The sequence below is a fragment of the Nyctibius grandis genome, chromosome 18 (assembly GCF_013368605.1).
Source record: "Nyctibius grandis isolate bNycGra1 chromosome 18, bNycGra1.pri, whole genome shotgun sequence".
NCBI classification, from domain to species: domain Eukaryota; kingdom Metazoa; phylum Chordata; class Aves; order Nyctibiiformes; family Nyctibiidae; genus Nyctibius; species Nyctibius grandis.
Window position 1 is genome coordinate 11,588,395 of NC_090675.1, and position 16,356 is coordinate 11,604,750.

Genomic DNA, 16,356 nt, shown 5'->3' on the forward strand with positions numbered 1-16,356 from the left:
TGGGAGCATCCTCCTCACACACACAATTGTCTTTGATGCCTCATTTCAGAGCTCACCTTTGACTGTTTTCATTCATATCTGTCTACAGATGCAAGTCTGATACAGAGCAGATCTGAATGTGTCACCCTAGGATACTGAAAATACGCAAGTTAAAATCAACCCTCTGGGGGCTCATATTGAGGAATAATTTCACCCTTGTTTGAAGGGTGGTCAAATAAGTAAATCTTGAATTTTTTGGCAGGTGATCTTGCCCCAGCTCTTTGGGTAGTGGTGGTTTTTTTTTTTATTTTGGGGTGACTTAAATTGATAATGACCAACATTCTGGGAGTTAATTAGGTGCAGGTGTCCTTCATTAAACACCTCTCAGATCTTTGCTAATTTATATGTCTCACTGCAGCAGGCATCCTACCTGTGTGGATTTCTTCTGTTCCACTGCAGTGCACTTGAAGTGATCCATTGATAGGTTGGAGTCTGCACAATAAATTAAGCTCAGGGAGAAGGTCAGGATTTTCTGCCTCCTGAGCAACATTTAAGGAACAGAAACTACAAAAGGTAAGAGGAATCCAGAGACAGCGATAACAAGGCAGCATCCACCCCATGATCAGAGTTCTGTCCCCTTCTGGTCCCTACAGCAGACCAGTGGAAACACAGCATTTGCAGTTACGCTGCCAGTGTATGTGTCCAAATGTTTCCAGAACCTGCTGGCTAATTTTAGTCTAGTTTCCTGGATGAGGAGAGACTCTTGGGGTAATATGTACCTGGTGAGAAGAAAGAGACCTGGGTACACCCTAGCAATGGGGAAAAACCTCAGAGAAACTCCACAAGAGAATTTTGATTACGCAGAAATAGCAACTAGAAATTTTGCTTATAGGAAATCTGCTTATTTAGTTCTAGTGCTCCCAGAATTACACTTCAAATAAAGTTATTGGTATTTACTGTTCAAAATACTAGTCTTCAGAGGAGATGCACAGATGTTGCTGGTGCAAAGGACCTAGGAAAAATGCTGTGAAGACACTGGATGGCTAGAGAGACGTTCCTAGAAAAGCAGGAGCTATAATACATAACACTGAGGTATCTTAGAGGGCAGTGGGTTTACCCTTGTGTGGGGATAAGGACAAGAAAGAAAAGTAAGCAATACCCTGCAAGATCACCAAGATATTCAGCTGGATATAAAATCAAGATGTGCGTCTCCAGCGAAACAAATGGTGCTCCGTGAGTAGGTGTCTATTAATATCCATCACAGGGCGTTCGTTATGGAGATCATTGCTGCTTAGGGTCAAATAGTGCTTATGCTAAGAGCCTCTCTTCTTTTTGTGTCTTGCTAACTTTAATGCTCACACTGCGTTAACATAGCATCTTCCAGTAATAATGTGGTAATTGTTCACCTGCTTAGAGATTAAAAAGAGCAGCACTGAATCGATTCAGCCAGATGATTAATCCATTACATGGATTGAAAGGTGTGACTCTAGAATCCAGCTGAGCACTTATTCGATGTGTACCCCTTTTCCCTTTCTTTTTTTTAAAATTACCTCAGCCTCCTGGCGAAAAAGGATGAAGCTGATTGATCAAAATTATATGTATTGAGAATTACTGGGCTGAATTTTCTTTCCAACGCCACCAGATCTTTGTGTCTGCAACAGCACTGAAACCAGTGCAGATACGCATATACTAGCTGAAAAGAAGGGTATCTTTCTGTTTGGAAGGATCCTGGTGAAGGGAAAGTGTATTAGGTGATCATCCCAGGACACTCGTCTTGCACAAAAACTTTCAGCTTTTCCCTCTTGAATTTCCAAAGCAAATCTTAGAGTTGGGGTGATGATTCACCCAAAGCCCAGTTAAGGAAATGGAAAGTATTATATTGTTCTCAATATGCTCACGAGAAAACAAAAATAACCTAGGGTCAGATCCTGAGACTTTTTTTTCCCCTTTTCTTTTTGCAATGGTTAAACTGGAGGACTGCAAGATCAGGCACCTCAGAAATTATAATTACAGTGAGAGTTATAGTTTTGCATTTTTCTTAGTTGTGGTGTTCTATATAAAACTGTACATTAAAAAAAAACAGTTTTTTTATTTATTGAGGTTCTTTGTTTGGGGGTGGTTATTGTTTTTTGACACATAAAGTGGCCTAGGAAAAGGAATAGATTGAAAAAACAATGGAGTCTTTTCACTGAGCCAGGAAAAACAGTTAAAGAACAGAGATATTATTAACTGTAAGATATGGGTAAGGAACCAAAAGAGCTTGAAGAAACCATCACAGAGACATTGTGTTTTTATGGCAATTAATCTCAAAATACTTTAATTAAAATTTGAACTTTGAAATACTGAAAAAAATTTGAATGTAATGCAAGTAACATGTCAAGGTGTGCTTTATACTGTTGTGTAATTACTCATAAGGTCTAGGTTACTTCCTATTACTTAAGTTTACGTGTTAGACATAATTCAAACATATGCTACTATAGGCCTGGCATTCAAAAGTTATGGGCCTTGCCTACAAGAGGTATATTTAGATTTGCTTCCTAAGGAATTCAGCACTTTTGTTTGCCTGAATGCTGTATAATCTTGACTATAAGCACTGAGAGGCTGGCTAGCATGCAGCTAAAGAGAGGTTTTATATTCTTGCCAAATATTTATGTAGGCATCCCTGAAACTGTAACTATTTGTGCACCACTTTGCAATGACCAAGAATTAAAGTTATTTTCATCATGAGTGGGTGAGGTTGTGGGTGAGTGTACAGGATATTTAGAGTTTTACTTGCCAGCAGGAAGGACTCTCACTAATCATATTTTCATTATTGGAGACCATGCATTTCCAGCTCTTTTTTCTTAATCTATAAAAGTAACTGCAGTGCTATTTCTAGTATAGTTAGCTGATCCTGTGCAAGAATAGGAGAATGTGATTTCTGTGCTGCGCCCCCACCCTGCCTATTCTCTTAAGTCAGGCAGTTGAGATGGCATTGTAAAAACTAGAAATAAATTGTGTTTTTTCTATTTAGCCCCAATGATTTAATTAACATTACTCATTTTTATCCGAATTTTAATTGCTGGGATATCATAGCTTTGATCCTTAGCTGACATGAAGTGGCAGGTTTGTATAAACTTCAGCTGCTCATCCAGTTATACATGGGGAAGTTAGTCTTGAGTCTGAATCAGTAGTGTACATCAGTACATATTTCCATGCTCTGTTATCGCTAGCATTAAAGCAGCACCTACAAGCCCAACATTTTGAAGTCTGGCTCTCCACGTAATTAGTACTACTTGGTTTTGAGAACTGTGATTTGCCAAGGCCTCAGGTAAGTCTATAGCCCCTTCAGATCTGAGCTTGCAGCTCAGCTTCCAGCAGTTTGGCCCATTCAGCATTTTAGGAATGAGCATGTTGAATGCTCTTGCTTGTCTACCATCAGCTTTCTTTCTCTAGACCATCATGCCAGCCCCCCCTTTCAAAATGTCTGGAAAGACCTGAGGTTTTGACCTCATTCACTACACAAGAACTCTGTCTCTGAGCTGTCAGAGAAGCTCTGCGCCATAACCCACTGCTCATTTCTGTTGTTCATGTTTGGAAATAGCAAAAACAGACAAATAAAAAAAACAACCCCAAAAAACCCTGCAGCATTAACATTTGTGTCAGTTACAAAACATACAAAAAAAACACCCCTACCTGCTAGTCTGGTATAGACAAATCCAAACAAACTAAACCTAGACATCCAAAATCTCCATTTACTCACAGTATCTCTCTGTGTGGCTCATCTGGTTCTTGAGCTTTTAGACTATACTGGAGGAAAGGGTCACATTCTTAAGCCTCTGTTCTCAGCTGTAGTGCCAGAAGCTTCCTTATTTTTTTTTAAATTAAAAAGTACATTCTCGTGTAAGGAATATGTTGCCATGCCAGTTGGCAGAGCTGTTGGTCTGTTCTTGTGATTATTAAGAAAAATGCCTTCACCTGTAGTCTATGTGAGCATACCTATTGGTTTCAGCACCGAATTAACTATTTGTTTCTTGCTGAACACAGTCAAAACATAATCTAAAATAAAGGGGATACATTTTTCATTAATTCCAAATTCATGCAAATGATTTCCTTAGTTTTATACGTAATTCTTCCTGGTGTTTTCCCTACACCCTTATGGTCAGCAGAAGAGCCTAAAAATGAAATGGCACAGAAAATAGATCAAACTACATCATTATTGGACTATTACTGGAAAATTAAATAACTGCCATGGTAATCCAAAATATAATGGAAAATAAGTGAAATTATTCATATTTGCAACCATTATAAAATAGATAACATTCAGTTTATTGTTCTGCAAACTTGCCTATGGATCTCAGATTTGGGAAGTTTTACATTCCTTCGTTACTAGGGAATGAGTTTGTTTCTGGCCTGTTTGGCATTCAATAGGATAAGGGTTCCTGCAGATCAGGCCCCATATATCCTGGCTCACTTCAGAATTCTTTCCTTATAGCACCTTAAGAAGGGCTTCAAACGCCAAGCAATACCTTTGTGAAGATGTTCCTTGCAGACCATTGTTCTCAGGTCCAATGTATATTGCTCCTGGCAAATGGCTGACCTCAAGTTCCTCTGCCTTCCAGATGTCCTAAGAATAGAAGACTGATGTATCTTTAACCAACTAATTAAAGAAAAACATAAAATGGTTTCTGACATTTGACATTTAATCTTGAATTTATCTTTGTTTCTAATGGTTGCCTGAAACTAGAGGAGTATCATAGCCACAGAAGTACACGATCCAGCATCTGTAATAAGCCACAATCTTTTAAGTCTTTTTACACCATTTCATCAAATTTACAGCTTCATTGAATGGTGTTTAACAGTCTTCAGATGAAGATTGTTCTACTATGACTGTCATAGGCTGGCTTTTGAAATGCACATCATCTGCCAATTTCCTGACCTCAAAAAATAGAACTCTGTGAACAGTTAAGCCTTTAATTAAATATGTTCTGACAATTGTTTCAGTCCCTGATAACTATGATCTTGTTTCTATTGAATTACAATTATAACATTGGACTAAAAAAATTGCAGACTTTGTACTGGCTTGTTATAAATATAACATAATGCATACTGTGTTCTCTGTTATTTAACCATATTTGAAGCAGGATACTCTGCAGACTGCAGAATTCTGTCTTGCATTCTATGAGTAAAATCCTTTAAGATGTCATTAGCCATGTCAATACAAGTTTGCACTCTATTCTAAAGCAGATGGGTAAATGTATGAACAAAAGGGGATGTCTTGGGTTCCAAGCACTGGGTATAAAATACTTACTGTTCCACTTGATCAGTTTTCAGTCATGAAGCCTTGCTGGATCTTCTTTTCTTTCTGATGCAAATGCACTACACTATGATGTCAGAGATAAACCCTTTGCAACATCTCACTTCCTCAGTGTCCACCTTCAAAATCTAAGGTCTAAAGACAAGACTTTATTTTCTCCTGTGTCTAATGGAGTTTTGGTGCCTTCACGTCCCAGAAGTGGCTCCATTTAACGGCTGTGTCTCTATGCCAGTCTAATGATGTTATATTGTACTTGTCGCCATAAACCATTCCACTTTCTAAAAAGCATCATTGCCAGGGCAGGACTAATCATCATGACTAAAAATGCTAGAACCTAGCCTATAGCTTCTAATATTCTCTGAAACCCATGAGTGTGAAATTTAAGCTTAAATAAGTAGAAGGCATATCTAGCTAAAAATTATATTTTTGTCAGTTACAAGTATCCATACAAGTGGAAAACACTACAGCATGAGAGATCTTTATTTACAGGAGATACTTTGCCAATTTGAAATGGAATCTCCAAGTCCTCCAAAGAATCAAGTGCCGTTATAATATCTCAAATATTAAAGGAGAGATCTTTTTTGGTAAGATGGAAGATACTTCATTTAATATTAAAAAAAAAATCCAAAGTTGTGTATGGTAGTCAGGAAAAAAAGGTTGAAATTCAGACATTGAGATCAAAAAATTGGTGTTAGTAGAAACATTATGTTACTTCATGGACCTGGAAAGATCTTTCAATATCCTAGTGTCTGTGGTTTTCCTAAATATAGCATTTACAAAGACATGTCACAGACTTGATTTTATTGTCACTTAGCTACTATCTGTAATTACTGCTGCAGCCACGTGTCATTTTTTGAATGCAGTTTTCAACTCTCAACAGCTTAATTTGCTTAAGGTAGGAAACATGATCTCATCTATTTCTGTTTGTTAGATAATATACCTGTGTTTTGTATATACATTCACTATAATTTTAGCATACTCTGTCAAAAAGTCTCAGAAAAAAAATAAGGTTCCAGAAACAGTTTTTAGGCAGACAACAGCAGCGATGGCAGTCTAGTCCCTATAAAAGGAGAAACTGAGGCAGCGATGTTGTCCTGGTTTCACAACAATATGGAAAATTCCTGGCTCACAGTCATATATGTTAACACTTACACTCTGCAAGTTTGACTAAACTGATATTTAAAAACAGAAAAAAAAAAATCCAGCTTTCCTAGAGAATGTTCTTGGTTATTATACTACGATCCTGACTTTCAATTTTGTTCCTAGTTTTGATGGCCAAGAACTGAGATGTTTGACTTAACTCTGGCAAACCTACATAGTAATTTATTCCTGTGACCAATCCTTTTTTAGGATTCTCTCCTCTGAAGTGAGTCTTGGGAGAGAAATCACATTCCAGAATAGCAATGCAGACACGTGGGATCTGTTTGATCTCTGCTTTTAGCCCAAAGTCTGTGTTTACAGGGGAGTGACTTATGTTTTGATATAGTAATGGTAGCATTCCACAACCGCTAAAACCTTGTCTAAAAACAGCAATCCTATTTTATTAAGAAAAAACTATGCATAAATCCTTTTTAGATGGATTTTGTAACCCAATTCCCAGGGAAAAAAAAAATCACGCTGCATAGGAAAAGATAGTATTACAGAAAATTGCTAACTAAGACACTGAAAATAGTTCAACAAATGAAAATAGCAAATGACTGGAAAAAAAAAAGTCAAAAAAAAAAGTCAGTCAGGTTTCAGGTAAGTCTACATACAGTGTACTGTTGCACAAGTGCCTGATAATACAATTGTGGTAGCAGTGAACCTAAGCTAGCTTGATAGTGCTAAACCATTGGGGCTTTTGTTTCAGCCAAGTTCTGAAAGTTTAGTATGTAACACCAGGCAGAACTGCAACTTCTGGAATAAATTTACAACCTCAGAAGCTAGGCTCCTCTCCAGGGTGCTGATGCAACAGTGCAGTTCTGCTCTGTGCTCTTGGAGCTTTTGCTTATTAACTGGTTTCACTCTGATACAATTTTTTTTAAATGAATGAAGAATTAACTGCAGAGGTTGACTGAAATCTGCTTGGCTCACTGTAAAGTTGCTATGAAAAACAAAACAAAGTCCAGGCCCAAATCTCTGTTCAATCTGCAGAAAGAAAAAAAATAAATCAAAACATAGTTTAATGTTTTAGAGTTGAGTCTCTCCATTTCCTTCTGCTCTGGAAGTGTTCAACAATGGCTTGTCTAGTACAAAGTTAAAATCAATGTTCTGCAAATACAAACACAAGATCAACTTTCGTTTTACACTTCCCGGCTCAAGCATTTATCTATCTGGGGAAAAAAAAACATGACTAGAATATTGACCCCAAAACTACCTTCTAATGGAACGGGAACTGAATTGCCTATATGGTAAAATCTCCCTTACATGACAGAACAAATCATTACTCCAACATTAATTTTCTTCAAAAGGCTTACTCACATTGTACATAATTAAATATGTGATGTTAGAGCAGGAACAGTTCAGATTTGGAACACGAGGTCTTCTTGAGAAACCTGGAGGACTGATAACTCACTAATGGCAGCAATGATATAAACATAAATGCAAAGATCCGTGGCAAAAATGAGCACTTCAAGCCATGTCACTGCCTCTCAGAAGAGCAACAACAGTGCCAGGTAAGTAGAATGAAAAATTCTAGCTTTGAGATATTCGTTGCAGGTTAAGGCAGACTGCTCTCTAGGTAAAGACTCCATCTAGAGACAGACCCTCCTACACTTCCACTGAGCGGGGGCTCTAACATGAGCTCTGTTAGTTTTACACATTATAACACTTCCACAGAAAGAAGCCTCAGAAAAACAGATTTCCTAAGTTTGGTTGTTCATGGATTTACTTGGCTTAATTTAATTTCTGTTGGTACATGCCAGCTCTAATAAAGTGATTTTTAAAATCGCTTATATTGAATTCTAACTTAAAATATTTTGTACAGTTAGAAAAGCAGTGATCTCTTAATGTAGATCATAAAGAGATCAAAATGTCAAATAATCATTTCTGCCTGATGTTTAAGTACAGAGCACTTGTTTTATATTGTAAGCACCAAATGGTTTACTGAAATGAGTAGTTCTTAAGGCTTTTCCTCCAACCAACTTTGCACTGTCTCGGTCCAACTGGATTCTGCATTTACAAAAGAATTCTGCATCCATTTTATAACGAGTCCACCATTTCTGGAAGATCAGTTATGTTTAATCTACCGACCTCCTCCAGAAACCCTGTTGCTGTTGCTTTGGGGCAGTACAGAACTATGAGGAAAGCACCCTTAAAACGTCCTCCTTACTTACCCACCAGAGGGCAGGTCACATGGCTGGTTTGTAATATCCAGGTAACATCGATGAATTGCTAACCTTTCCAGCCATATTACTATTAGAAGGAATATTCTTTTTTTGGTTAGGCGAAAAGCCTATAAAATGTAGTAGTAAGGATGTTATCTTTATGCCTACACTGCATCACATCATTTCATATGTGACTCTCTGTCTAGATGGTGAAAGCTTGCAGATTTTTGGAGACTGCTGCATAAAGGTGGTAAGTGAAGTGTTCAGAGGTTCATTTGTTTTGCTTGCAAAGTTTTCAGAGCAAAGTGATTGATGTAAAACTGAACTTTGGTCGTTTAAAAAATACAATGGAGTTTGTACTTTGGTTTATGAGTACTTTGATTTTTGACTTCTGCCGCTTTGAAGTGAGCTGCAGATTGCAGGACAGCAGAGCGACCTGAAAAGGGAGGATTTTTTTTCCTTTACTGTATTCGGTCTGGGTTTTTATTTGAATATTGAAATCTATACACATTCTTTCCAGCTACAGATATTATATGCCCTGCTACTTTAAAACAAGCAAGAGATATTCCCTTACCTACAGTGGTAAATGGATGGTGCCTGTTATACTCGAAATCCAAATTCCTGTGTGTCTTATCTACATGTTTCTGTGTAATATTGATATGGGGAAAATACTCCCTCTGAGCAGTGTACGAAACTGCTCATGAAACTAATGGAACTAATTTTTTAGGAAACTGAATATTTAAAATTATCAGCATTTGTCCAAGGGATTTCGTCAGTATCTAAAAACGAATGTTTTAGGAGCGGCCTCCTCTCCCAGGCCCCCCCTGCCGCCCGCCCGCGTGCTGCCCGCCCCTCACCCGCGTGCTGCCCGCCGCTCACCCGCGTGCTGCTCGCCCGCCCCGCCCCTCGCCGCGTGCTGCCCGCCTTCCCGCCCGCCCCGCCCCGCGGGCGGTGGCACCGAGCGAGGAGCCGCGGCCCGGCCCGTTGCCGGGCAACCGCCGCCGCCTTCCCGGCGTGCCTCAGTGCTGCTTTCGGCCGGGCTTCCGCCCGCCGCCATCTTGTGCCTGGGCGAGTGGCGCAGCGCGGCGGGCCGCTATGGAGACAGGTGAGGGCTGGCGGTTGCCGCTGCCTCCTGGGCGCTCGGAGCGCTGGATCCGGCGGGACAGCACGGCGAGGGGCGGGCCGAGCGCTTGCGGCCCGGGAAGAGGCCGCCTGCGGCCCTGCCGCACAGGGACCGGCGTGGCGCGGCCCTGGCGGGAGGCAGGTGCTGGGCGGGTACTGAGCCCGCTTGCTCGGAGGAGGTGGCTCGGGGCAAGCTCCTGCTGCCCCACACGCCCGCGGGCCCTCCCGTTTGTGCCCCGGTCAGGCCGGCTCCGGCACCCCGTTCGCGCCGTTGCCGCCGTCCGTGGCGCTCCTGGAGGTGCCCGCGGCCCTCATCCCACCAGAGGCCGTGGGAGGGGAGGTGGCGGAGGGCATCAGAGGGCGCGTGCGTGGTTCTAGGGCTAAACCCCGCTTTCCCAAAACTCTTACATAGCTTTTGTCACGGATGACACCTCGACCTCATTTTTAACGTTTGCCCTTAATTCAGGAATCAGAGCTGCAAATCCGGGAGCGCAAGGCCGCCTGTCAGTCCCAGTCTGTCCTTCATCGTTATTCCTGTGGAAAGCATTGGTTTTCACAGTCCTCCACGAGCCATGGGCTAGTTGCTATGCCTGGGCAGCTTTTTAGGAGAAGGAAGATGTGTTTAGATGCAGCCTTTTAGAAGCATGTGTATCCTGGTGTTAAGGTCTGTCGATGGCTGCAGCTGGGAACTGAAAGTTGGCCTCACAGTCCTGTGAGTGAGTGGAGAGCTCTGAGGATTGAGAGCCAGTCTTCCGTTAGTAAGGGTTTGCTGTGTGTTCATTATGGTTAAGATTTATGCATTCTCCTTATCATTACCCATGTTCTCAACTTGCATTGTACTTCTCTTGCATTCTTTGTTCAAGTTTCTCATTTTTTTTAAGGACATAGCCATTTCTGCAGTATGGAAATGCTCTGAGGTATGAGATGGAGTCACTAAGGAATTAGAGACTTGTCACTAAAATATAATGGCAAATAGAATTTATCAAATTACTATCACCTAATTTTTATGTCATAAGTTTTATAAGTATTACATAAATAATTACTTGAAGTATTTTGTTTAGTCTTCATTGATGCTGTAGAAATTAAAAGAGCTAAAGGCAGTGTGGACTATTTTAAACAGATTAAAACTCATCCACCAGGATCCTTAGGTCCTTTTCTGCAACGCTGCTTTTCAGAAGGTGCCCCCCAGCCTGTACTGTTGCACGGGGTTATTCCTCCCCAGGTGCAGGACTTTGCATTTCACTTTATTGAACTTTATTATGGGGAGTTACTGCTTGTTCTCCCATTTAAACACATTATTTGTATGGCTCAAACTGAGATTACTTTCAAATCTATTGTGTGGGTGTTAATTCTTACTGTTTTTCTTGTGTATCATCAGATGATACAGGAAACCGACTTCGGTTCCAGCTGGAGTTAGAGTTTGTTCAGTGTCTGGCAAATCCAAATTACCTCAACTGTGAGTACTTAAAAGTAAATATCAGGATCCTGAGGAATGAATATAGTTTAATGGTGTTTATTATTGCTGGTAATGTTAGGGAGAGAGAGGGCTAAACAAAGAAAAGGGAGGGTCTTCCACAGCATGCAGGTAGTCTGTAAATAATTTAATTTGCCTAGATTTCTAACAGGTGTTTTTTTTAAAAAGCAAAATGTTTTATTGGTTTAAATGAAAAAAATACGCATCTATCTGGTGGAAAAAAAAATAAGTTGTTCAAGTCTGTAGTTAAAAAGTAATGTCAAGGTAACAGTATTCCTTTATCTAAAACCAGAATTTTACTAATGTCAATTATAGTTTCAGGTACTATACTTAATTCCCTGCCAATTTTGATGCTACAGTCAAAATTTCCTGTTTCAGAAAGCTGTTCTCTTCCTTGCTTTTGCATGAAAGATACATACCATAAGGGAAATGAGACTAGTTTATTATGCCTAATATGTTGATATAAAATATATTTTTCCCTGTGTTTTTTTCATTTTGAATTATCAAAATTTGATTGTTATGATAAAGTTTTAACTAAAGTGCCTCTTTGCATAGTTTTGTGAATACGTGTTCTTCAAGTTTGGCAGATTCTTTTTGTGCATCTGTAACTGACAATTTCTTACTTGTCATTTATTTCAGTTCTTGCACAAAGAGGCTACTTCAAAGACAAAGCTTTTGTAAATTATCTTAAATATTTACTTTATTGGAAAGAACCTGAATATGCAAAATACCTGAAGTAAGTATTAAAATCACTTAGGTTTCTACATTTTAGTGATTTAAAGTTTACCTTCTGCTATGTACTCTATAGCAGCGTGTCAGTAGTTGCTTTCTGCCTGTAACCTTACCTTTATCCTCCCCACTGTGTTTATATGCAGCATAAATTTTCCTGTTTCCAACAGTCCAGATGTAGCAAGAACAGACAAAATTATAAAACTTGTCTTTCATGAGTTGTGCATGGAATCTTCCTTTTGCAGCCTCTATCTGAACTTTACCATTTGTTTAGTGGTACAAAATAATGAACTGCAGAATTACTGGAGACTCCAGTTTTAGTGTACCTTGTAAAAACCTGTATTAAAGTAAGTTTATTTTTAATCCAGGTATCCTCAGTGTTTGCATATGTTAGAGCTGCTCCAATACGAACATTTCCGCAAAGAACTGGTAAATGCTCAGTGTGCTAAATTTATTGATGAGCAACAGATTCTTCACTGGCAGCACTATTCACGGAAAAGAATGCGCCTCCAGCAAGCACTTGCAGAGCAGCAGCAACAAAACAACACCTCTGTAAAATGAAAACTGCTTGGAAGAGTGATGATAAGGTGTATTTTCTGTCAGTTGAAGTATTTACAAGAGAGGAATGAACCCTTTTGTAAGTTTGGCTCTGGGTGTGTACATTTAATTTTTGATTTCTCAAGTGCTGGGGTTTTTTTTTTTCTTTCATCAACTTTTTTAAAGATACAAGACTGATGAACACCTACTTCTGCAGTTTGTTTTGTAGCATGGACAACTTTGTAAGAGCATTACTTACTGTAGTTATTGATTCCTCTTGATTTTGAAAACAAAACATAGTTTTGAGTGCACTGACATTAAAGTATCTAACAGAAAGTGTAGAAGTGTTCTTAGGAGGCATTTTCCCTGGAGAATAATGAGGTGTCTCCAAGTGTAGCTAAGAACTCCTTCATCTACTTTTTACAACTGCAGGATGAACAAAGTTGAAGTGATGGTATTGTACAAAATTTAAATCGTGGATTTTTGCCTTGAAACCGAGCTGAGCTATTACTTGTAATTTCTGTTTACCTGGTAATCATTGTTGCTGGGGGTCTTATGAGTTTTCCTTACAGCATGTTCTAGAGAGATAAATCAAAGTGTGATGAGACGAGAACTGCAGGAGTGGAGCAGACATACGTAATAATGAACTTTGCAGATACTCAACAGAAGGAAATAGGCTGTAGCTCTATCTATTCCATTGAAGTCAGCTTACTTTAATCTAATGAAATAGTGTCTGCTCTTAGGCTTCTCTACAATCAGTATGTGTAGTGAAAACAATTTGTTACAAAAAAAGGTATAAACACTTACTTGCAGTATTAGAGAAGCATTTGCCATTTATTCCTGGATAGTTTTTATGGTAAGAACACAGATCTTGGCAGCTGTCAGGGATTTAATTTTTGTATTTTAGATTGTGTTTGTGCTGTATTCATGTTATATTTCATATCCTTGTAGGAGCAAGTACTGCAACTGTTAACCGTTAACCTATGATCAGTGACACCAGCACAGCCAGCCTTCAGCTTATCGTACTTAGACTGAACAGAGAAGCCATTGAACATCTCTGGCGCTGAAAACTTACCTTAACAGCTTCAGTAGCTGTGTGAAGTCAGATTTAGGAAGAATAAGAAGGTTTTTCTGTTTCTCCTACTCCTCCGCCCCACTGATTCACTATTAAAGGTATAACTTAGCAGTTAAGTCTTACTCTTCAGTAATTGTAGGGTGCTCGCTCGGTTTGTAACATGATCTCAGCTCCTTCGAAAAGAGACTGTTTGCAAACTCAAGTTTATTTGAACATGAAAGGAAAGATACAGTTTTTTGTTGCAGGATTTTAGCGGAAGATTTGGACCTAGAATTTAATGACATTTATCTTGGCTAGTCTGAAGTAATTAACCATGGAAGTTTTAAAAAAAGTTAAGGATTCCTTGAAAGGACACTGCAAATAACTTGAGATTAACATCTTCGTAAATGATTGACTACTGGAGGATTTAGTCTTCAGTAAACAACATACGCACAAGCTCTGCTTTAAAACATTCTTCTTCAACCAGCTTCTGAGGCTGAAAGAAAAGTTTAGATGTTTTAGGGGCAATTCAAAAACCTCTTCTAGATTACAGCCATTTGTACATACTAACATTAGCCATACTCCAGCAATTGTTTTTCCAGGGAGCGAGAGGTGGAGCAAGCAAGGTTAAGAATAATTGAAAAATGCCTGAGGGTTTTCAGGCCTTGGAAGAGGCATTTCTCAGAAAGTAACTGCTAATTTAAATAATATGCACAAGTTAAAACTTGAGCTGTAGTCTGTTTGAATCAAGAGTATATTGCATATAACCTTGTTTCACTCCCATAAGTCAGCATTTGGATTTTTTTAAATTTGAGGAGCTGCAAGTCAGGAAGCTAACAATATGTTGCTAAGAATTTTCTCTACCACTCAACCGCTACATGCTATGTGTACATATTTTCTTTACTATATGTTTATTATAGACAACATTATACAGAAAGCAGAGTGGTCCTCTCTTGAGGAACTCTTTGAGCCAGGAAGAGTGCATGGGTGGGAGCAGAAGAGCTGTTCCTAATTGTTGTTCTTCTTAAAGAAGAGAGTGTATCAGAAAACATGCATGACTAATTCATTTACAGCCATAAGCTCCTGCCAGTTTCCCATTTGAATGCCTGTAGAGCCAGAACATACAATAAATCACTTACTGTTCCATATTTAAGTAGTGTAGGCACTCCTGTTAGCTTCAGATTCTTCCTGAATTCATTGTTGGGATCTTTCCAGCTGTTCGGGAAGAAAGGGTTAAGCACAGCTTGTAGAGGTGCAGTTTGCCTGTTTAAAATTCCTTCAAAAGGATGATTCAAAGGTCTTTGCCTTGCACCTCCCTAACCCACTTCTCAGAACAAGCATGCAGATAGTTCACTTCAGGGATGGTGCAGACCTCAAAACTCAAAAATATGCTTCATTCCTTGCAGAAAAGGACAGTTTGGTCAGTTGTTCCAACAGGTTAGTTAACCTCTAGTCCATGAATAGCAAAGTTATATCAGTTGTTGGCATTAAAACAGTTACTTACTAGGCTCTGTCTCCTACTAGGCAGTAGATGAATACAGACTCGTCAGGCATGTTATGAAGTTCCTTCCTCACAATTGGTTCAGCTAGAGAGTAATTTTAAAAATCTGTTAGTAGCTAATACTTTTACTGTGCTACAGAATCACACAGCTTTACTTTGACCAGCAAGGCTGCTAATTAATGTTTTGTCTGCTTCAGGTAGAACCTGTATTTTGTTCATCTGGTTATCCACAAGCTTTGCAGAATTTACATGCTCAGCATTGAAGGGACTGGTCTTTGAGTAAAGGCCAATGTCTGCTTTAACAAGTAAGAAAAATAGTCATTGTCTCCTGTCTTGTGTGAGAGCCCATCAGAACAGCGGTAAGAGTTGCCATGTGTACTCTGGCATATACGATCTATAAAGTTTAGTGCAATGTTTTCTGAGGAACTGCGTTCATATTCTACTGCCGGACACTGACTGGTAGGTCAGTTCTGCCTCTTGACATAGAAAGCAAAGATGAATTAACTGATTCACATTAGCTGTTTGCTGGGCCTCTGCACCAGTCACTGCTGAACAACATGTTACATTACATGCCATTCAGTGGAACGTGGCTAGCAAAACCAAGAGCAGCACGGACAGCTCGCTAGTGAGTCAGCGGCTGTAGCCCGCTCCTAGCCACAGCCTGTGCTGCCAGTGGGAGTCACGAGCGTGGTAACTGCAGCTGGAGCCTCAGACCCGGACCTGCCCGGTCCGCCCACCACCCTCGCTAATGGCGGCCGGGTGCGGAGGCAGGGTGTTGCGAGGCCGCTCGGCACCAGGAGCTGCTGGTGGCCCACCTTGCGCGTTCCAGGAGGGGCACCCGGGGCCTCTCCGCCTCCCTCGGGCGAACGGGAGGGAGACGGCGCGTACCCGCGGGCAGGGGCACCCCGCCGCGCAGCCGGCCCGAGACGGGGGCAGTGTGCCCGGTCCCCGCGGGGCTGAGCGCCGAGGGGGGCCCGCCACCCGGGTGGCTCCGCCGCTGCCGGGGGACCTGCGAGGGCCGAGGGAGAAGGGCGCTCCCCGCCGCCCGGGGCGCCGCCGGCCACGTCTGCCCGTGCGCCCGCCGAGGCCCTCCCCGCCCAGCGGGGAGCGGGGCGACCCACCCGCCCCGCGGGCCTCACCCGTCACGCAGTCCGGGCACCAGCTCCTGCCCTCGGCATCCTTGTCACCGCAGAAGAGCGCGAAGATGGGCCGGCCGTGGTAGCGCTGCGCGGTCTGCACGAACTCGGGGTACCCGCGGACCTGCTTCTCCTCCCACCCCATGGCGCCCGCGGAAGAGGGCGAGCTCCGCCCCTGGCCCGCGTCGGGCACCGTAATTCCGCGCCGCTGCGGCCGCCTCCC

The 16,356-nt window shown here is 41.1% G+C and overlaps 2 protein-coding genes across 5 annotated transcripts; one reads left to right on the top strand and one right to left on the bottom strand.

The window, feature by feature from the left end:
• Positions 1-9,619: 9,619 nt before the first annotated feature.
• Positions 9,620-15,314, top strand: MED31 (mediator complex subunit 31). 4 transcript variants are annotated; one of them, XR_011049443.1, is made up of 6 exons: positions 9,620-9,685; positions 11,081-11,158; positions 11,816-11,912; positions 12,274-12,542; positions 13,394-13,615; positions 15,195-15,314. XR_011049443.1 is itself a non-coding variant. In XM_068415424.1 (4 exons), exons 1-4 carry the CDS (start codon positions 9,676-9,678, stop codon positions 12,464-12,466), a joined length of 378 nt encoding a protein of 125 aa, XP_068271525.1. In that variant the 5' UTR covers positions 9,620-9,675; the 3' UTR covers positions 12,467-12,778. The 4 variants fall into 4 exon arrangements, 1 of the variants encoding a protein (XP_068271525.1); XR_011049444.1 differs by lacking the exon at positions 15,195-15,314 and having other exon boundaries at positions 12,274-12,558; positions 13,394-13,633; XR_011049442.1 differs by lacking the exon at positions 15,195-15,314 and having other exon boundaries at positions 13,394-13,633.
• On the bottom strand, positions 13,702-16,327 carry TXNDC17 (thioredoxin domain containing 17). Its single transcript, XM_068415425.1, has 4 exons — positions 16,137-16,327; positions 15,001-15,082; positions 14,636-14,711; positions 13,702-13,992 (listed from the first exon to the last, which is right to left on the bottom strand). Exons 1-4 carry the CDS (start codon positions 16,276-16,278, stop codon positions 13,924-13,926), a joined length of 369 nt encoding a protein of 122 aa, XP_068271526.1. The 5' UTR covers positions 16,279-16,327; the 3' UTR covers positions 13,702-13,923.
• Between the last annotated feature and the right edge of the window lie 29 nt (positions 16,328-16,356).